Genomic DNA, 22,196 nt, shown 5'->3' on the forward strand with positions numbered 1-22,196 from the left:
GAGCTCCGTTGGTTACGCACAAATTCCCACTCAAGTAAGCGTAAGTAATTTATGTTGTCCTTGCGGCACTTTTCCGCCCCCGCCACACTCTACACTTGACACACCACACTCTTCGGCGTCCATTTCTCCCCTCCCCAGTGCGGCTGTAGGGCTGTGGGTCTCTGTATACATATACAGATGTGAGTGGGGATGTGTGTGTCTTTTATCTAGCATGAAACTTTAAAGCAGCCAACCCACGGACCAATGCGTGGATCAGACTCTGTCCAGAGTCCTGAGTGGGACTTCTCATCATCATTACATCATCATCATCATCGTGATCATCGTCCTGATGAGCTTTGCGCTTGGCTACTTTGCTAATAAACTCGCCCCGGCAAGCGCTTCATCAGTAAGCCCCCGTCAAACCCCTCGGACCATCCTGCCCGTACTGCCCACGGACCAGAACTGACTCCAGTTTCGGAAAGCAGCCAAACGAAATGAAACGAAATGAAATTTTCATATGATATTCTCATTTACGAGTGACAGGGATAATTTAATAGCTCAGCATGCATTCGGCTGGCTCGCCCAGAAAGGGAAAAAGGGTATTGCCTCCCATAAAGGGAGAGGGGACTGGGGCAGTGAGATGTCATCGTAGTGCAGGGCTTTGGCTCGCCTTCTGCCTTGTGAGGGGGGAACTCTTGTCATTAATTATGTTGTCCCTTTTACACTTGAGTTGAGTAGCAGCATAACCCACTCCGACCCCATCCCAACCCAGCGACTACTGGCCCCTAAATATTTATTAATAATTCAAGCAGAAAAGTCAAAGGACATGCACACAAATTGACCATATGGATATCAAGTGAATTATTGCTGTTCGGACCCGTGCTCCAAACCCTCTTTGGTTGTGCTGATGTTTCTGGTTTTAGTTCTGCTTCTACCCCCCGGCTGTGTGCTGAATTGTAAGTAAATTTTAATTTAATTGAGCAATTTGCAGTTTTGCATGCGCCTGTTAGGTTCGTTACGAGAACTTATCAACTTAGGATAACTCGATTGGGGACAGGAACTCTTGCACACTCACCTGATCGTTCAGCGTGGATATCTCATTGTCGCCCAGGCCAACGGCCTCGCCAAACTGTCCCCGGCCCTGGCCCTGGCCCAGGCCCAGGCCCAGGCCCGTCGATGAGTCGCTGGAGTACAGCAGATCTCCGCCCACAACTTCGAGCATGAAGTATTGCGAGAGGCCGCCATCGCTGCCAGCCACACAGACAACCTCCAGAATGGTGTCGTTGCGCAATTCGCAGGCCTTCGGTGCCTCCGGCGTATCTACGGTGGGGAGAGAAAGAGACAGAGACAGAGATAGTGAGACAGAGGAGGTCACAGATAGCAGTTAGTCATAGTCATAGTGAAGCCGTGGCTTAATGGGCCCGCAGACCCGTAATTGCATTTAAGAGCAGCTCTCCCGTTAGAGAGCCACATTTTGCCAGCCTTAAAACGCCACTTTTGCAGCAAATACTATGCGCACAGGCTTGCCACGATGCAGTGCCACGCCCTCAGTTTGCATTAATAACAGCCAGATTCGGTATAGTCTTGGCATCATCGCAGTACTCCCCCGTAATAGCAGGGAGTCCAACCCGACGATTATTTGGCAACATTTTGGCCAAAGTCAGAGCCCAGCAGGAGCAGAGCAGGGGGCAGGGCTTGCAGTGGCCAAGGCCCCCCACCTCTCGGCACATACACTCGCCAATTATGTAAGTAGATCCTTATGTGTGCATAAGAGATAGACTCAGACCGACACGGATACCGACACCGACACCAGCACCAACTAACACCCAAACAGACACCATCACCATCACCGTCTTTCCTGGCGTCTTGTTTAAATTGCGGTGAAGATGGAGGTAAATGCCGGCATCTTCGGGCAACAACTTCCTCTACTTACTTGCAGGGAGAATGTGCACCAGACAGGGCGTAGTCTGGCGGCCCACCGCATTGCTGGCCCAGCAGGCAAGCGTTATTAACTCTGAGTCGGTTTGCGGCAGATACGTCACCGTGCTGGCCAGTCCATTCGATTGTATCCTCGAGTTGAGCACCTGTAAGGGAGAGAAAGGGCCCAAAGCCCAAGGATTAGAGTGGTCTACGACTCGGCTTCGCTCTCTCATGGGGCATGGGAGGGTGGCCTTTGTGCAGACGTAGGCGGAATCAGATGCAGCGCTCGAACCCAATCCAGAACCCACGACCCAGGCACCCAAACGGAGGCAGGCGAGCATAAATATTTGAAGGCAAATAAGTTTTTATTGCTAAGCAAACGAAACGAGTTGGAGACTGGATAAGTCATCCTGTGGCTCTACGGATTTTCGTGCAGATTTTCAAATAACTTTTGTGGTAAATGAATTACTTTATTTATTGGGCACAGCTGTCCCAGTCGCATATGCATGTCTTTCGGTTCGTTTGCTCAGCTATTCATACACACATACACACACACGGATCGGTCAGGTCCGGTCTGGTCCGGGGTCTCTCCCGCGCTCTTATATCTAAAGGAGTATCTATCTATCTATTTGCCTTCATGCCAACTTTGCAGTCCTGCAGTCGGAGTCGGTCCTTGTGCTTTACACCTAAACGGTTTGCATTTTAATATACATACTCGAATGTACGTATGTTCCCAAAGAGCTGACTCGTACCCTGTGTCCCACCCCCCGATTCGGACTGAACGAATTTATACATTTTGATTAAATTTTAATTCAGTCACGTACAGTGCCTGATTCCGATTCCGATTCCCGGTTGGCCTTTGCCTCGAACGAGCATTGTCGAACGAAATCCCAGACCAGACAGACCAGACAACCCTCAAGTATTTAGCACAAGTTTTGCTAATAGCGGACCGAACCGACTTCGAACTTGGTTCCTGTTTCGTTTCTATCCCTGGCAGTAATTGCGACAACCCGGGGTCCGTTCTCGAGTTGCAGCACGTTTCGCAGGCATAATTACAGGCACAATAAGTTCTATCTGGGTTCGAGACTAGTTACCTCTACCTTTGCCCCCGTTGCCGGAGACTTGCCAAAAAACTTACCGGGGACACGTTGCGGGTGTTGTTGTAGGTCCAGCTGAATCGAACCGAATCCGGTGGATCGGCATCCACCTCGCATTTGACCTGTATCGAGTGCATGTTGATGGCTCCAATGGATGTTTGCTCAGTGCCTGGCTTACAGCGCGGGGAGACTGCAAAGAGATGGAGCTTCATAAATATATATGTACTGCGAGTATATAAACCCCCGAGTTGTTAGGCAGCAAAAAGTTTCCATTTTAAATTTCTTGTGAGCCACCCCCTCGGAGAGCAAACAATCTCCCACTCTCTCTGTCTCTCTCTCGGGGGGCGCCGCAAAAACACACAAAAATATGAAACAAGAAAGAAGACGAGGATGGAATCCGATGGGAAGTCGAGGCAGCTACAGCTACATAGCCTTGAGCATAGTAATTAACATGTTTCCGTTTCACGAGGGAAAGAGAGAGAATGAGAGGAGGAGGGGTTTGAGCTGCTGGCGCTGTTGTTGCTTAGCGGGTAAGTCCATGTGGCAGGTGGTTTTGGAGGAAAGCAATACTCCTGCAGCTCCGCGTCGACTCTGCTCTTACTTTCACTTCTCTTCTCACATTGGAAATGAGGGCAGATATGCGGAAGCAGTGGCACAGTGGCCCCAGGCATTTTCTGTCTGTGTGCCACACTGTGCGCTTGAATACTTTCGAGCAGCATCCCTGTGCGGAGCTCGTTCGGCGCTGAAAGCCGCTTTTAAAATGTAAGTCACGCCGAGGCAGATAAGCATTTGAACCTCTATTACTACGTTCCTTTATCACAAGTCAACTGCATTTCAGCGTCGAATACTTAAGCCATCTGTCAGTGTCTAAGTCCCTGTCTGTATCTGTGTACTTGTTGCTTGTGTGTGTGTGCTTAGGAGGGGTGTGCTTGTGTGCCTGTGTGCAAATGTGGAGAAAAGTTACCTTAAGCCCAAAACTCAAAGCAAAGACTCTCTCGCTCTCTCTCTCCTGCATTCTCTGGCAGCGACGGAAACTTGAAACTTTCATAATTTCAAATATAAACTACTTAAACTGTCGTATAGCTTATGGAGAGGGGAACTGCATTTTCAGATTGTCGACTTTTCGGTTCGATGATTGCCGACGAAACGTGGCAGTCCGGACTCTGCTCCGACTGTGGGGGGACTATGAAAGGACCTTGCTTTCTTTTTTGTTGTAGATGTAAGTTGACAACACAATAAATGTTGAAGCCATGTCAGAAAGGCAACAAAGGCTACGCAAAACTCCTTACAATATTTCTTCGATGAATGCCTGCCCCACAAAAGAGTGGGCGGAACAAGACGTACTCGTAGTCCTTTATTGTGCGATTTCATGTTCATGTGCTTGGAAGGAAACATGAGATGTATTTAAGGCTCACTCTTCATCGATGGGCGTGGCGTAGTGGCTGAGGTTTCTCTCTCGTTTATGCAACCAAATCGCTTGTAGTACGGGTTTATGATATCCACATTAATCACAGCAGAAAATAGCCAAAGGCCGCTGTGCTGTTGCGGCTCTGCTCCCCTGAGGAAAGGAGTTTATGGAAAAGTTGCCAGAGTAAAAATTGCGTGCTGGATTTATAGTCAAAACTTTTGTCAGTAAATCAATGGCGGTTGTTAAGGCCAGCGGCAGCGGCAACAGCACAAAATTTGAACAATTGTAAACAGGGCCCGGTACATAGAGATACAGATACACAAATGGAGTTGGAGACGGTCGGTCATGCATCATTTCTAAGCAATTTCCCCATCCGCTGTGCTGCCCCAGAAAGTTGGCAACTTTTATTTGCGCTCCGCTCTGGCTGCAAGTTGATTTTATTCTGTAGCTTCCGCTTCCGGCCTGCGCCATGTTATTTCATCTTGTTGCTTTTACTCTTATTGGATGGATGGATTTGTGTGTGTGGGTGTCAGTGTGTCTAGAGTATTTCATATTAAGAATCTCGAGGAGAGATCTACTTACACTGCAATCTCAGCGTCAAACTCGAGCTGCGCGTCTCGCCCTCCGTGTTGGTGGCCCCACACGCATATGCACCCGCACTCTCCCGCTCCAGCTGCGTCAAGTGCATTATGTCCGTGCTCTCGCCCGACATACGCATGCCCTGAAAAGAGATATGAACAGGAATATCATTATGAGTGCCATGCAAAGCCATATTGATCCATGGACTAGAATGGAGGATGCATGGAGGACTTGCATCCTACGCCTTGAAAATAAATGATTTCTGGTTTTTCGCCATTTGTGGTGTTTCTGCTGCATTGTCCAGCGGCCACATGGCCACACCCACATTCACATACACATGCACTGTGACACTTGCAACACTAAATGGCAACCGCAATGGAGCTGAATGCTAAGCTCTTGCCAGTGGGGCAGTGTAGCAGTGGGGCAACGGCAGCTGCGGTTGGCATGGCCTAATGCGGTCACTTAGTGGCTCCCAGAGCTTAAATGAATATATTAAATCAAATTAATTTTGTGTGTTTTGGCATTTGTCATTTGGCATTCGGCGCACTCGGACAAGGACGAGTGTGCAAAAGTATTTTAATGGAAACTGCTGCCGACAAGTGATGCGATTCCAGGCGGAAGCGAATGTAAATGCTGCATTAACGCAGCTTGACTCTCGAAATAATTCGATTAAATATTTAGTTGCAGCATCCAGGTTGACGTTTGCGCATGAATTTAATTAATTCATAATAATAATGCAATTTAAATGGCTTAAGTAGGATGCAACACGCCGACGCCCACGCCCACGCCCACGCCCACGCCCACGCACCGCACAATATTGACAGCTACACTGAGTGTGTGACTCCCTGTGGCACGTCCTGTTGCATGTCGCGTTATGGATCCGCCACAAATTGGCCATGTTGCATCATTTGATTATTTGCAAAATTCATTAAAACGCATTGGAGCGCTGATGGAGAGCAATATTATAATTGCATTGGCCTGGCCCTTGTGCAACGATCCATTTTGTCGCGTAACAAAACTCTGTGTGTCGTTTTATTTAATTCCTTCCTGGCATTTCATTTTCATTTTTATTATTAATATTAAGACCACTATCTGCAGCTGAGGAAACTTTAAAGTTGACCAGGCGAAAAGTTTGAGAGAAGCCGAAGCCGATAAGGAGATTCTCTATGTCCAACTGTCGTCAAAGGACTCGCACTCCTCCCTGAAGTGACAAAGTTTGCGGCAGTTCTTTGGCGGAACTTTTTTGCGCACATTTGGCGCTTCGTTTCTCATAATTCCCGCAAAATATTTTCTTTCTGCCTATTAATGCCAAGCAGGACAAAAGGAAAATGGAAAAACTGAAAATCAAAAATCAAAGTGCCCCAAATTCCGAGAAGAGAAGAGAAGTTTTCTTGTGGCCAGCCTCGTCCTCGTCCCCTGACAAAACGATTTTGGCAATTTGTTAAATGCCTCGGACCAGAGGACAGGGCAGCGACATAAGAAAGGAAAAGAAAAAGCAAAAGCAAAAGTAAAACCAAGAGAGAAAATATGAACTTGGGTTTATGGTTTTTGCTAGTTATGAAAAATGATGATGTGACCATGTGCACAAAACTGTCAAAGGATGTCAGAATCATGCGGTTTAATAATAAAAACCCAAGACAAAGTCAAAGCCACGCCAACAAAGGCTCCTCCGATTGCGATCCCGGCGAAGAGAGCTACGAACGATTGCGGCAGTCTCAATCTCTTTCGGTTTATTTGTCGCATGATTAATAGTTAAATAATTTGCGACACGAATGGACTTCAATGGACATCATGAGCCAATTATAAGACAGTTGAAAAATGAGTCCAGCATTTGTTAGCCGGAGTTCCACGCTGGCCACAAGGCCATCTCCCCCGAGTAATTCGAGGCGGTCTTAAAGCTCGGCGTGGCAGTTCTGGTAAATGAAATTAAGCCGCAAAAGTGTCTGCTTATGATGCCGCAGGAATGCCGACGCCTAGAGCCTGCGGAGCCCCAAAAATTGATAATAAAATTTCCAAAAAAAATAAGAAAAGTGTCTGCTGATACACGTCAGCTGTTGGTCGTTAGGTGGTGGTAGGGGACAGAATCAGTAGCCACATCAGTACTTACATTCTTGAACCAGGAGTAGCTGGTAACCGGAGGCCTGGCATCCGCACGGCATTTGAACGTGACATTCTGGCCCTCGGCGCGCGTTACCACACGACTGGGATCCTCGTTGGCCAAGTGCACCGACACGGTGGGTGGATCTGTGGGGAGAAAGAGAGGAGAGAATATTTTAGATTGGAGTGGGAACACAGTACAGTGGATTAGTAAGTGCGGGGCATCCAACTTAATGAGCGCTACAAATTGCTGAATAAAAGTCAAAATAATAAACGGCAATGGCTCATAAGGTGAACTCTCGGTACACAGCAGCCTTGGTCCTCGCCCACCCCAATCTCAGCCCTGTCCGATCCAGACGGCATTGCGTAATGTACTTAACTCCAGCTGCCAGGGCAGGGCAGGCGCCTTTTGTTGTGGGCCGCCCGTACACATCCTTTGGGCCTCATCCTGCTGCTGCTACACGGCCTCTTGACCACACGCCAAATGGGACTATTAGTTACGGTTGTAAAAATCTAATACGCGTCGGAGACTGTCGGCGCCACTTGGCCCCAAGCAGTCCCCATGGATGGGGAGGGTGGACAAAACTATGCCTCCCGTTCTACCGTCTTGAGTTTAGGGCAAATGTCAATGGCGGGGTCTGGGCAGAAGAGGAAAAAAAATTGCTGACGTTTATGGGTGAATTATTAAAAAGCCGCAGAAAATGAAAACCAAAATGAACTCGGCTGGAGATGACGAGGTTGGTTCCGGCCTGATTTGAGTGCAGGTAATACAGAGAGCACTCACTGCTTTTTTCTCACCCTCCTCGTCATAGCTTAAGGAGAAGGAGGACTAGAAGCAGAAGCAGAGAAGGTCGGAATAATGTAAAACGGAAGCCGGAAGCGGATGTTGCAAATATTATGGAGGCCATGCCAGGAAACAAAAAATGAGCAATAGAAACATAACAGTGAAAATTTAATCAAGGCAAGTCGAAGACGGCGACAGCACAAGGACTCGACTGCATTTTATAAGCAGCTTAGCGGGGGAGCATGGCATGGCCAACAGGTGGATGGAAGATGGCCCCGAAGCGGCTTGGCCTCAGCTCCAGCTCCAGCTCGAGCTCGAGCTCCTTTTCCCTTAATAAAATTATGTTGGCTCTGGCCCTAATATGCTTCTAATTGGACTTTCCTCGAAGGAGAGTGCTTTCAGACACACACACACACACACACCCGGACCCACACAAGGATGACTAAGCCTTGGGCCGTTTGTGTAAAGGATACACCAAAGCTGATCGTTGGCAATGCCCTGGCCATGGCCCCAGAGTCCGTCCCAGACCCAAAGCCAGACCCAGACCCAACGGCAGGCCCAGTTACAAAGCAGACCTGACTCCTTCGGTGCCTGCTTTGTGGACATAATTGAAGGGGCTGGGCAGGGCAGGCTCACCTGTCGGCCAGAAGAAGCAGAAGCAAATCTATATGTGCACTCTACTTACATGCCACACGTATGATACGCTTGTCCTCGATGGCGCCGCCAGAGAACCAAGGATTCGTGGCGCGACACGTCAGCTCGGCGTTGTCGTTCTCCGATGTAACCTTCAGTGTCAGGATGCTGGTCGTGATGTTGCCATCCTGCGAAAGAAAAATGCAAATGTAATTGACCGAAAATTGCACTAAATTAAAGATGAAAATTGTCCCAAATGATAAAACGTCATATGACCTGTTTTTTTTTTAGATGAGCATCGATTCGTTATCTGTGGATTCTGCTGTGGCCTCTCCACTTGCATTCCTCTATTCGGGTTTCCAAAATAATGAGTCGAGTTTCGAGCTGAGCCGAGACTGTCCTGGCCTTGTGCATCAGATCGAGCAGAAACACAGCAGTGGCAGTGGAAGCCCATGCACCCAAACGAGGTATTAAGTTACGACAGAGCCAGAGCCAGAGTCAGGCATCGTTTTGGCAACAATCGAAGCCGGAGCCAGAGCCGGAGCCGAAGCCGGAGGCCAGAGACAGGACATTGAGATGGAGTATAACGAGTAGTGGCTGCTGGGCTTCTCTCTGTCATCCCTATCCCTATCCATGCACTCCATCTCTGGGATGGCCATGGCACCAGGAATCGGCTATGCACGAGTTGACTAATGTCTGGCGACGTTTGGCAGCCCCAGCCCCAGCTCCGATATGTCTCTATCCATTTACATGGCATAATTAGAAACCCAAAAAAAGGCAGTGGCAGAGCGCACTAATGGATGCCACAAACTGAGCTGTCCTACCCATTCACATGCTTCAACAGAGAGACGTGTTGCATGCAAACTGATAAATGCGAACCAGATGTGCAAAAAAATTCAGACCATCCCCAAGAGAAATGTAAATCCAAATAAAAATTCGCACATTAGCCGGAATCAATGTTCAACCGTGGAGTGCAAATTTGTGCAGCTTGGAGCAAAGTTGAAACTTTCTGTGCAGAGCAGTTCATCAAAGAAGCCAAGGGTGAAGCCAGTGTGGGAGGGAAGTCAGCTCGTGTCTGCTCTGTTTGTCTGCGGTTGCTGCAAAAGTTTTCCCTGCTTTTGGGGTCACCCAGTGGTCGCCTCAGTGGGGCCACCCTTGTTGTTGTGGCCGCCGCCTCTGAAGCTATTAAGCGGTGCACAGCACAGCACAGCACAGCGTACTTGCCCCCAAAGTTATACGAGAGTAACTACGAGGCGAGTGTGTGTAAGTGTAAGTGTTCGCAGCAGCACTGCGGCCAACTATCAAATGTCAAACGCTGGAAAGTTTCCTTGTCCTGGGAACGGGGTAACAAGAATACAGAATAAAAAACTTTCTTGTGCCCTACTCCGAAAATCACCAGACAATTTAGGCCAATTTGGCAGAAAGACTGGGCCTGCCAATGCCACATAGAATACACCATGGGGCAGTACTTACCTCTTTGTCGCTGTGAACAGTAACCTCGGCATTTCGTATGGGCTCGCCGTCCAGCAGCCAGGCAATCTTGGCCGCCGGATACGAGCCCCAGGACTCGCAGCGAATGGGCACAGGATGGCCGGCGGTCAGTAGATCATTGGGTGTGACAATCTTCACGCGAACGGGTTTCACTAAGGTAGAGACACGCATTATACTTATTTTCTGTGAATTTCATGATGGGGTGGACTTACAGTGAACCTGCACGGTGACATCCTTCCGGACGGGATCCACCAGTCGGGTGCCTTGAGCACGACACTCGATGCGCGCCCCGTAGAAGTCGCGGGTGGTGGTGCCAATCAGCAGCTGATTAACCATTACGGTGGCTCCCTCCTCCACGGAGGTGTGGCTGGTGCCGATTAGCTCGGTGTCGTCGCGCCACCAGGTGACCTTGGGCGGAGGACGACCTGCAGGTAGGTGGAAGGTAGAAGACACACACACATAAGTACGGAGCGTTATGAGTGACACTCGCATGTGTCGGTCGGGCCAATGCGGGCATCACATCCAGCTGCTGGCAATCAACAGCCGTTGGGCTGACACAAGTGTCTCTCGGTGGGAGAGCAAATAATGCGGCAGACTGCGGTCGGATTGAGTCTCCGGCAAAGACAGCCCACCCGCCCAGGCGGCAAGATGCGTACGGCATGTCAGCTGCAACCTGCAACCTGCAGGCGGTTGTACTCACCTCCTCTCACTTGGCAGCAGAGAAAAAGCTCGTAGCCCTCGCGGAACGGCCCCGCCAGCTGTGATATCTCCTTGCCCTGGGCATCGAAGATGCGGGGCTCCTCGGGCGGAACTGGAAATAAAGGGAGGGGAATGGGGGAAATCAATTTGCCACTCGAGGAGCCATGAATTCATTGCGGCACTCACCCACTAGTGTCAGGTTGTGCCTGAAGTTGCGCGTCGGCGAGTTGAAGAAATCAATGCGACACCGGTAGACGCCGCCATCCTCGGGCTTAACATCGTTTATCTGCAGACGGGAATCCTTGGGATTATCGCCGATGCTGAAGAACAGACGCTGCCCCAGATCGCTAGCTATGGCCGCATGTGGGGCCAATTTCACATTTCCGCCACGCGAGTCCAGGCTGTGCGAAAACAAAAGGAGAAAGTCGTATGTTTAAGTGAATGGGCGGGGCATGTAGCGATTATTAGATGTCATAAATAAACATATGCAGAGAGCATAAGTTGCGCCCCGAAGCCCAGGTTGCGGCACCTTCCACCATCACCCATCCGCCTCTTTCTTTCTCTCCCTCTCTTTCTGGCATAATTTACGTCCATAAAAAATGACGCTCAATTTGCACACCATGAGCCATGAGCCATGAGCCATCATCCTGGCAGTCGACTCTCGACTCGACTCGACTCGACTCGACTCGACTCGACTCGACTTGAGTGTTTGTTCGTTTGTCTGTGTGCATTTGAGGGTGCTACTGCGAGTACATCCACTGCCCCTGGCTCTTCTGTTGCTTCGTGCCACGTTGCGACTTTGCCAGCTTTGCGCAAATTGCAGTAATTTGTTGCTGTTTTAGCAAATTACTCTGTTGTTTATTTCTGGGCACCGATGTTGGCCCTGCTGCCGCTACCACTGTTGCACTGCACTGTTTATGATTATCGAGTGCCGGCCACTTCACTTCAGGTGCATGGGGCTGACTTAGATCCTGTCCTGTCCTGTCCTGCCACCCTCTCCCACTTCTAATGAGTGTTCCCGTTCCCGGTGCTGTGGCACGCAAAGTCGAAGGCATTACCCACTTCCTAATTGGCATGCAGGACACACCGTTCTTGCCGCAATTTATATTGAAAATTTATCAGCGTAAATTTATAAAAATCCGTATGCTCCCCCATCAGATGGGGGGCGTGGCCGATGCGTGTATGCGTGAAAATTTGCTACACTTTAGCAACGACAGCTGTAATCGGATGTGCTTTACATTTATTATAACAAAGTGGATTATGACGGGGCGCATCCTTGCCCCGAAAACATTCGCTGGCACACACAGAAGGACATGTGGTCCGTCCTGGGGTCCTGGCAGCTGCCGGAAATAAGCCAAAAACGCGCAGGAGCGCAAAAGAGAGAACTGCCACGCCAAATGAAAAAAAAAGTGGGAAAAAACTCGCACGTAAAGTGTAAGAAAAGGGATGTTGACGATTATTTTACGCTTTTGATGGATGGCTGTCTAGTAGGCCCAGGGAGTGGATGATTACGGACCACTTGCTCGCACCTTGTGCCCTGCCCCTTTTTCCCTCCTTTTTTCTCCATTTTCCCTGAGCCAAACAGCTAGTTTGCTGTCGTCCTACTCACCTGTACAAAGGTATGCCGGTGGTGTCCTTGAACCAAAGCAGCAGCTTCACCGAGTCCTGGGGCGTGGGTGGCGTCAGGTCGCAGGGCAGCTCCACCGTCTTGCCCAGGGCGGCCCAGACCAATCGGGCGGGTACTGGAAACAGGGAATAAGATGGCAAAAGATGAAAGTTTAGTAATAATACTCGTACAACGTATGTATATATATATATATATTTCTGGTTCCTTCTATATTGGCAAGGCATGAGAACTGACGCCCGCCCCACTGGAGGAGGTGGGATGATTGGGTGGATGGACGGGTGTGTGGGTGGTTGAGAAAGCAATCGAAACTGCCAGGTTGATATTGAAGAAGAAATAGCTTTCTCTGCGCGATATATTTATTTATTATTTGCACTTCCTGCATGATTCGGCTGATTGTTTGTTATTTTAACACAAAGCTTCCGCCTGCGATTCATGGCAGAACCCCACCCATACCCAACCCACTTTCACCTCCACCGAATGTTTCTTGTCGTTGTGCCCTGCTTCCGGTTGCCGGTTGGTTGCCGTCACCAGCGACGTCGTTTGCCGTTTGCCGATGTTGAATTTGATGTTTCTTTTTTTTGGTTCCTCCTTCAGTTATATTTTTTTTCTTAGTGAAAAATGATTTCTTGTGAATTTTTTGTTTGTGTACCGTGTACCGTGGACCTTGTTTTGTGTTATTTTATTTGACAGAGAAACCTGTAAAATTTCCACATTGTTTCCGCCTGAACGGCTTCTTTTATTTCTGTACTCTGTTCTGCCTGCCTGCCGAGAAATCCCACAGCAAAGAATAATGTGGGGGCGTCGTCTTGGGGCTGCCTATTTAGTTATCATCTGTGCTGGGTGCTCTTTGGCCTGGCTCTCAGCCTTAAAGTCCTCTTAAATATATTCCATGCAATATTTTGCCGCTCTGTTTAATGCAATTTAAGTTGGACGAACTCCATCCCCCTTCTCCAACCCACGACCCACTCAATCCACTCAACTTTGAATTTTAAGCGGTTTTACCACCAGACTCAATCCCCATCCCAGAGGCCAGCCAGTGTTTCGGCAACGCTTTCATTTCGCAAACAATTTTAAAAGGCATTTTTTTGGTGCTGTTGTCGTGGCACTTTGATGTTCAAATGTTTTCGACAGCAGCGCCACACAACGAAACACAACAGCGGAGTGGAGAGAAGTGGAGTGCATCCCCTCCGATCCGAGTTCTGGCCAGGATTACGGATGAAACCAGAATGTATGCAGCCGCGTAATCTGCAAAAAGTATTAGCAAATTATTGAAATTTGTTCGACACTTTCGCTCTTTGTGCTCTGGACCGGATTCTTTTTTGCTCACACTCTGGCTGCCTCTGCTACTGCCTCTAAGCTGTGTTCGTTGCCCCACAAAGCCGCAAGCCATTTGTTATATTGCGTTGCATACTTTCCGGCGTGCACTCGCGCTGACAACTTGAGCAAAATGGCAAACATGGCTACGCTTCCGACGCTGCTGCTGCCTCTGCTGCAATTTGTCAACGCTTTGGCTTGCGGCAAGCAGAGCAAATATGTGGCCGTGCAAGAAGACGACACCTAGCCGTAAATCCTTATGAATGGGACAGGATATGCTAGGCAAATGGCAGTGTGCCACATAATTCCAACACGGAGAGAGAGAACGAAAGGTCTTGTGCTGCAGTTGTTTCCTGGTCTCCTATCTGGACCAATTAAGCAACTCATAAAGATCTGTTAGGGCCTCGTTTGATGTGCCACACTCCACACAATCCACTCTCCCCAGAGTTCCACCAATCTATTTATAATTGTCGCTGGCATTTGCCTAGTTGTTAGCGGCAATCGTCTGCTCGTTTTTAATGATTTACGCTTACATTTAATTCTTTTATTGGCAGCCCAGCGACGTCGTCTTTGATGTATGCCATGCCACCATCAGGGCCCCAAAATATTAAGGTTTCCCCGAGAGCATTGAGCTCTACCTGCGCCCCCTCTTTCGTTTTTGATGTCATGTTTTGACACACCGCATTATTCGTGGATATTTTTAGCCTGTTTTTCTGTAATTTAGTGCACCCAGAGATAGCGCAGCGGAAGACAGATGGGGAGCGAGGCAAGCTCATCCTCTCCAATTGGGAATCCGAATCGGAATCGGAATTTTTACTGCCTAAAAGGGAGTTTCCACGTAGTTCATCATGCATCATTGTGCATCGATGCATCTGACAGGCCCTCAACACGGATCAATTAATTTCCATCGGATGCGTTGAGAGCGCTAAGTGTTTATGGCTGTTTTCTAATTCCAATTAAGACAATGCTTCCGACGAGCAGGAAATGTTGAGTGGGAGTTTTCCAATGAATTTTTAAATAAAGTGAATATGGGGAAGCGCATTTCACGATAATTAAGTTGCATTTGATTTCCCCCTTGGCATACGCGTACTCGTGCCATATGGGGCTTTCTAATATTCGATTCGGGCCTCTTAAAGCCTTCAGTTTACTGCGAACATTGCGCATACGCAGCGTGTTACTTTGCATGCATAAACCAGAAGCCCTGATGGGCGCAACCAACAGTGTTTTGTGCCCCATTTGGCTAGGGCCATGAACACGGCGGAATAACAGCCACAGCAGTCCTAGTTACACGTAACAGCATCCAGCCTGCGAGGCCACAGCCTGAAGACAACGATGCATTAATTATGCAGTGGCCTGCACGCGGTTTGTGGCTGTTGCTGCCTCGGCTGCGGCTGCGGCTACGGCTGCGGCTGCGGCTGCTGCTTAAAGCTGAGGGTCCTCTCTCGCCTTAAAGGAATCAAGTTTTGTAATTTTCATTCAATGCAAAATGCTGGCTGGCTATCGTCCGAGAGTTCAATGAACTTTAGGGAAAACAAAAGCCCACTGTACTGCCAGCGCGAGAAAAATGTGTGGCAAAAACACTAATAGAAAATCAACAAAGCGTTTTGCTAAATAAACTGAAAATTCAAAGGCTGTCCGTCCGTCCGCCCGTCCGTCCACTAAGTGTGCCGTGTCGTGCCACTGGCAATAAATAGTTGATAGAACTAACACGAAAAACATGCACAAATGTTGGCAATCTTTCAATATACCTACGCAATCTCTGGTTTAAATATGTGTTGGCCAAATTGTTCTATTCAATTGATATTTAAAGCGAAAGTGTCGCGCGATTCGATTCGATTCGACTCGATTCGGTTCGGATCGACTGTGGATGTGGGACATTGGGGTTGACACATTACACATACGCATACGCATACAAATACTCGTCGTACGCACTGTGCGCGTTGTGGTTTTGCTGTTTCTGCGGTTGTGGCTTTGTTTTCTTTGTTGCTTGTTGCAACATGAGAATGAAGCAGCCAACAATTGCTCGCTCTCTCCCTCTGTTTTTGTGGCCAAAGCGGCTTCTGTTTGGTTAGAGTTTGATTGAAACATTAGCCAAACGCACATGGAAGTCAATTACGCAAAATATAAGTTGGTTAATTAAACGAAATTAGTGCTGGCTCTGCAAAAATGTATATCTGTACCTGTGCCACGGAGGCCAACCCCTACCGACGAGCCGACTCGATTCGCCCAGGTGCTGCTAATGAAAAGTTTATTTAGAACGGTGCCAAGTCGGAACTAAACCAAATTACAGGCAATTGCCAAGATAAATATTTGAGTTTCACTATTCACAGCGGCAGCAGCAGTAGCAGTAGCAGCAGATGCTACATTGCCATATGCTGCGGCTTCGACTCCACCTCTGGCTTGACGCTCCTCGATGGGTCCACTGCTGGCTTCTAAATATTTGATTCGGCCCGAGTTCAGGCTGTGCCTGTGCCCTGTCTCTGTTGGCTGGACTCTGCTTTTCCATTTCCTTTCTCTGACTTTTCCTTCATTTTTTTTTTCCTGATGCTGCTGCTGGTACTGCTACTGATGCCGCGTTGGGGCAAATTGTTTACATTTAAATTGTACATTATGGCAAACACAAACACACAGAGAGACACACACACTCTCGCACACACTCGACCCTGCATGGCCACAAAATGTTGCAAGTTGAGAGAGCGAAAGTGGTTGCCATTGCGGACAGGCATCGTTCCTCTGCCGCCGCCTCCGCCTCTGCCTCTGCCGGGTCACGCCCCATGCCACGCCTCTTTGTAGTGTAGTCAAAGTCGTCAGTGACCCTAATGTACTTTCTCACACTTTTTAGCATGCATTACGGGCTGCCAACATGACTGCCTCCCCCACATACAGCATACAACATACAGCATACAGCACACAGCTGCTCCTCTTACTCTCTGAGAGTCTATGTGTGTGTGTAAATAACTTTCAAAGTGCTTTCCTTACACACACACACACACACACACACACATATGTATGTACAGTACGGTACATGGTGGTAATGTGAGTATGAATATTTACTTATAATTAGAAATGCCAGAATGTTTTGTTTTTCTTAGTTCAGCCTTTGACTTTGCTTTTTCTGGCTTTCTCTCCCCGTCTCTCTTTCTCTCTCTCTCTCCATCTAACTTTCTCCCACTCTCTTCCTTTGTGTTTACTGTTGATGTGTGTGTGTGTGTTCCTAATGCCACCATCTTTGGGGGGAAATAAACCTAACTAACTTGCCGACTGCGAGAATACACGACTCTTTTGCGCACTTTGCTCGCAATACTCCGTTTTTGGAAAAAAAACAAAAGCAGAGCACAGCACAGCGCAGAAATTAAGATGCCAAAGAGGCCAAAAGAAATGTTAAAAATAATTTCAAATGTTTATGGCAGTGTCACAGAGAGAGGCGCCACCGACTGGCAGCCCAGTCGCAGCAGCAACAAATGTTCGCGAGTCAATTAGGCGAAATATTTTTTGGCCCCTGTTGAAGGAAGGGGCCCGGCACGAATGAAAGAGCACGAAATGTTCCTCAACATTCTATCGCAGGCTGATTAATAATAAGCGAGTGTGTGGCGCCACACGGGTCTCTTCCGGGCACAGTGCGAAAAATGTCCAAGCACTTTGCTCTCTCTCTCTCTCGCGAGGATTTTTCCTCTCGATTTTTCACAAATCTGGCGGCGAGTCTTTGTCGCTGTCGTTGTGGGTCAGCCTGGCAAGTGAAAGTTTTCAAATTAAATTTTGCTACGCCATTTTCAATTAGAAAACTTCTTGGCCAAAGCCTTTTTGCAGAGAACCCGACTCAGCTCTCCCCACTCCCACTCCCACCCACTCCCAGACTGTGCCTGGAACCTGCTTCTGCCTCATCATCGGCTCCGCTTCGAGTTGCCTTCAGCTTTTTTCGCTCTCGACCTTCTCTGTGCTGCCAGCCTGGGCTTGGCTTTCAATTAAAATGCGTTCGCTGTCATTTTGGACGCCGTATTGCACTGGCTACGTGATTTAATAATAAAATACGAAAAATATTCCAGTCAGCGCTCCTTGTTGTCCTCCTTGTCGGCCATTACGTGGCTGTTTTTTCGCCGCCTTTCCTTCGCTGTTCTCAGCCCTCTCGATGCTCGCTGTGTGATTCGGTTTTTTTCGTGCAACTGTTGCTTGCCTCTGGAGATTTCGGGGCCGCAATCCTCTGTCTGGGTGAATCTGGATGGCAACACCCCAACATTTAAGCACATTAAATTCTAAACGAAATAAAAATGTGGCTGCGGAAATATCGTACTTCCAAAGTGCTCTCTAAACAGCAATCCTATTAGGCAGCATTTGCAAAAATGCATTCGCGTGCATTATTTATACGCAAATTAGCTGTGGCTCTGGTTAATGTTTGGCGTAGGCTCTTCTACTTGATTTATAGTGGTGCATCGGGCCATGTATCTCTTTAAATATTTATGGGCTTAAACAGTTTTTTTAATTGCCATTGATTGAATGCCACTTGAACCATATTAAAATGGCAAGCCACCGCAATTACAGCAAACACAAACAGTAAACATCCAGCAGAACAAACAGCAACAGCAAAAACTTCGGGAGATCCTCGCAAATTGCAATTTTATATTATGTTAATTGCAGGCAGTGCAGTGCAGGGTCTGGGCTGGGCGCAGGAGGCCTCGAAAGGGTTCGGCAGGTCGCTCTAATGGCGCGTAAATTACTTGATTTCAATTATGGCGAACAGGCAAATACCAACAAAGTGTTTCGGGTGCGAAGAATGTGTGCCGTGCCGCCCCTGGCATTGCGGCAGCACCAGCTGCTACATGTGTCCCCATGTCCATGAATTATACAAATTTATGCGCTTTTAATTTGGAACCAAATGCAAAAATAACAGGCCCAGTGGTATGTCCAGGACGAAAACCGAATACGCTTTCTGGGGTGGTAACAAATGGAATGGTAACAAAACTTTCTAGAATGGATTGTTGGAGAAGGATGTCTCGGTTGCTGGCCCCAAAATCAGCTGCAACAAACACTTGCCAGCAGTTGAAAGCAGAAAGAGTAAAAGAGTGAAAGAGGAAGTGACACAGAAGAATGGAAAAGGAATCTGGAAGCTGGAAGCTGGAAAATGGCGAAAATGGTGAAAATGAGCAAATAAATTAAAATGGCAGCAGCAATGCCAACAAAGCGGCCACACGGCATTTAAAAAGTAAAATATGGCAACGGGTTTGCTGCAGAATAATTTTGCAAGCGCAGCACAGTCGTTGCTGCTGCTGATGCTGCCACTGCAACATGCAACACATGCTGGGCAACATGACCCGATGCTGTAGCTGTAGTTCCAGCTGGATGTACGGTCTCGGACAGCGGGAGAGGAGACAGAACAGTGGCAGAAACAGCAGCATCCTCGAAACTAGGACACCACTGGCAGCTGGGGGCAGCATCAGCATCTCTGCTCGGGGGTCTGTGCGTTGCATTGTGGGTCTGACATGGGGCATGGCACATTATTTACAAGCGTGTTTATTATTTTCAATTAAAATGCAGAGCACAAATTTCGTAGGTAAACGTGGGACAACGGCAGCACCTCGCCTGACTTTTCTGACTCATGTCAGTGGCAGAAGCAGCAGCAGCAGCAGCAGCAGCAGTAGAAAGAATCTTACAGATACCAGCTACAAATAGCTTGGACACACCGTTCGCCCCGAACTAAGGGGCCATTTATTTATAGTTTGTTCGTTTTCAAGTTGTCGTAAAATTGCGTAAAAATCATTTTTGAATTTGTGCCAGTTTTTTCCGTTTTAGAAACGAGCCGCATGGCCCCAGAAGCCCTGTGGCAGGAGGAAGGTCAGGGGCGTAGCCATACAAGAGGGGATTACCAAGGGAAATCGGTTTAAAGGAAACAATTTGGGCCTCAATGTGGTCAAGCTCCAGTAATTCTGAAGCGGATCTTCTGCCGAATTACCCCCAATGTGTACGCCCCTGGGTTAGGTACTGGCATCAACAAATATAGACAACACACAAGCCTTATACACATATTTACACACTAAATCTATATGTACTTTGATTGCTTTTGTTGTTGCCCGCGAGAAATTCCCCCTGACACACACAGGGGTCCCAAAAATATTTTATTTTTATTTGTTTTTAATGCAATTTAATTTCGTTTCTTATGTATAGACTTCTGGGGATACCCAGGCGCGCCCAGGGACACATATACATATATTTTTTGGGATTATTCGGAAACAGCAGCAATGCGTAAATATTTGTCATAGGCAGCCGAGTAATGCCGAATATTTGCATTTTCACAGGGTTTTTTATACATCAAATAATAAATCACATTTCACTCCGTAATGAACGAATGACAAATGCCGGGCCGCCTTTTCCAGTGACGCCAAAAATAAATAAAGTGAAAATTGAAGCTGATTTGGCGCCACTTCAGGCTGAAAAAAAAGCCCCGTGCCACGGCAATCATTCGAATAATGCCTCCAGTCAGCAGTTCAGTTGTTCCTGCTGCTGATTTTCTTTCTGCCGCTTTCGATGTTGATGCCACCGAAGCAGAAGTTGCTACCGGCGTGAAAATCAATTTAATTATAGCTGGCAATTAAATTTACGCCGAATTAACAGCGACACTTCAGCAAGACTTCAGTTTCTGTATTTATCTTTTTTCCCTCTCTCGTTTTTGTTGGATTTTTGCGAGGGACAGTCAACAGGCGACAGTCGACAGTCGACAATCTCCAGCCTTCACTCTCCACTCTCTCTCGTTGGACAAATGTCGCGTTGATTTCTTGTCAAACAATTTTTTAATCAGTGTCGCTTCAGTAGCGCTGCTGCCCTCGGGCCCACCGTGGGTCCTGTGCCCAGTGCGTGCTGTCCCTTGGATGTTTGGCTCTGACTTTTAATTTCATTCGTCTGGTGCTGCTGCTGCTACTCCTGCTGTTCGTGGCGCCACTCAGCCTCCTTGTCTGGCAGCTGCCTGCCAAAAAGCCTGCTACTCCGCTCCTCCAGAATTTTTTTTTGGCACAGTCCAAGCTGCAGACTACTCCCATTCCCACTCCCACTCCGATTCCAAGGATTGCCAGCTGGGCATGATAATTGCCTGCACATTTTCGGGCCCGTTAACTCTGACACTGGCATGCCAAGCAGCTGACTCATTGAAGGTCTCTGCTGCTGCTGCTGCTTCTGCTGCTTAATTTGACAAATTCGCATGACGCCAAAGCCTCTCTGCGACAGTGCCACTGCAGTGCAACAGCGAAGGCTAATTAGGCGCCGCAAGAGCCGCCTGGGCTTTGTTTTCGGAACAGTTTCCCAGAATTCCAGCTCGTAACTTTTTACGACGATCCATGAAGCATGCCTCAGAACAGAGCAGAACAGAACAGAAGACAAGACAAGTGCCGCCTGCAAGTTTGTTGTTTCCATTGCGTAAACAAATAATTAAAATAATGTGACGAGAGGGGCTCTGTAGCTGCAAATGCATCTGTGTTTGCCATCAAGCGAGACGCAACCAAAAAGCAGTTTCAGCTTTTGCCCCATGACAAATGCACTGCAGATGCAGAGATCCAGAGGCAAGTAAGTCATGGGAACTCAAAACAAATTTCCTTGCACTTTGGCCCAGTTTTTGGCCCGCTTTGGCTTCGCCAGCCATCTCATTCCCCTCTCGGCAGTGCCTCAAAATGTGTTGTGCATATGCTGGAAAAGCTTTTAATTGTCTGCTTTTGTTTACCAATGAGCCAGCTGTCGGCTGTCCGCCCGCGATATGCGATCTGTGATCCCGGATCCGGGACCCGACCTCCTTCGAAGGCAGCAACAAGAGTCATCACTTGGCGATGTTGCTGTTGCTGATGACTGCTCATTTGATACTCTTACAGAGAGGGAATTACACCTATAGGAACACCACGAAACTTCTTAGTTTGTTTCGTTCTTTGATCAGTTTAATTTCCATCAAATCTTTAAGATTTTCGACTCCCACATAGGTGATAGGTGATAGAATAATAAATTATGACTGTATAATATAGAAATATGATTTGCATCTGATAAATGCACTTCTCTGTCTTTTATTTTGATTCCAAAAGAATATCCATTCCAAAGTAAATATTGCTGAGACATCCCCGACAAAGTCTTGTCGGATGATGGATCGGCATGAGTGTATACAATGCTTCGTTCCCCGAATCGGCTCTTTCTTTATTGTTTGCTGTTTGCCTAATTGATTTATTTACTGTGTGCGCCTGTTTTGAAATAATTTCATGCTAATTTGCTTGTTAATCGTTCCCAACCCCACCCCCGCATGCCGCTCCCCTCACTATATGCGAGTATATGTATGTATGTGTTGTGTTTAGCGCCATTTTCCCTATGTCTCAAAGGCAGAGGGCTCCAATGGAGTGTGAAGTGTTGGCAGCCTTTTGCTCTCATCGCTGATGCTGATGCTGTTTGTGTTTGTGTTTCTGTGCATTGATTGCTAATGAGAGTGAGCATTAGATGATTTAGTGCTGTCCCGGAGCCCTCCTCCTGCTCATGGAGGCCCGGGCACCATGGAAACGTTTTGTGAAAGCAAAACAAACAAGAGCATTACGGAGGGGAGGGCATTCCTCTGGT

At 47.9% G+C, this 22,196-nt stretch overlaps 1 protein-coding gene across 5 annotated transcripts in view; it reads right to left on the reverse strand.

Annotated features, from left to right (window-relative positions):
• LOC108157009 overlaps positions 1-22,196 on the reverse strand; it is a 64,406-nt gene that overhangs the window by 13,629 nt on the left and 28,581 nt on the right. For all 5 annotated transcript variants that reach the window (XM_017288811.2, XM_017288810.2, XM_033389303.1 and 2 more), the window contains 11 exons: positions 12,297-12,429; positions 10,874-11,088; positions 10,689-10,799; positions 10,201-10,413; positions 9,971-10,140; positions 8,550-8,685; positions 7,091-7,227; positions 4,987-5,125; positions 3,038-3,186; positions 1,913-2,063; positions 1,055-1,299 (listed from right to left, as the gene is read on the reverse strand). In XM_017288811.2, the coding sequence (XP_017144300.1) occupies positions 1,055-1,299; positions 1,913-2,063; positions 3,038-3,186; positions 4,987-5,125; positions 7,091-7,227; positions 8,550-8,685; positions 9,971-10,140; positions 10,201-10,413; positions 10,689-10,799; positions 10,874-11,088; positions 12,297-12,429 (1,799 nt within the window). The remainder of the gene's footprint in view (positions 1-1,054; positions 1,300-1,912; positions 2,064-3,037; positions 3,187-4,986; positions 5,126-7,090; positions 7,228-8,549; positions 8,686-9,970; positions 10,141-10,200; positions 10,414-10,688; positions 10,800-10,873; positions 11,089-12,296; positions 12,430-22,196) is intronic.

Source organism: Drosophila miranda, chromosome 2 (genome assembly GCF_003369915.1).
Source record: "Drosophila miranda strain MSH22 chromosome 2, D.miranda_PacBio2.1, whole genome shotgun sequence".
NCBI classification, from domain to species: domain Eukaryota; kingdom Metazoa; phylum Arthropoda; class Insecta; order Diptera; family Drosophilidae; genus Drosophila; species Drosophila miranda.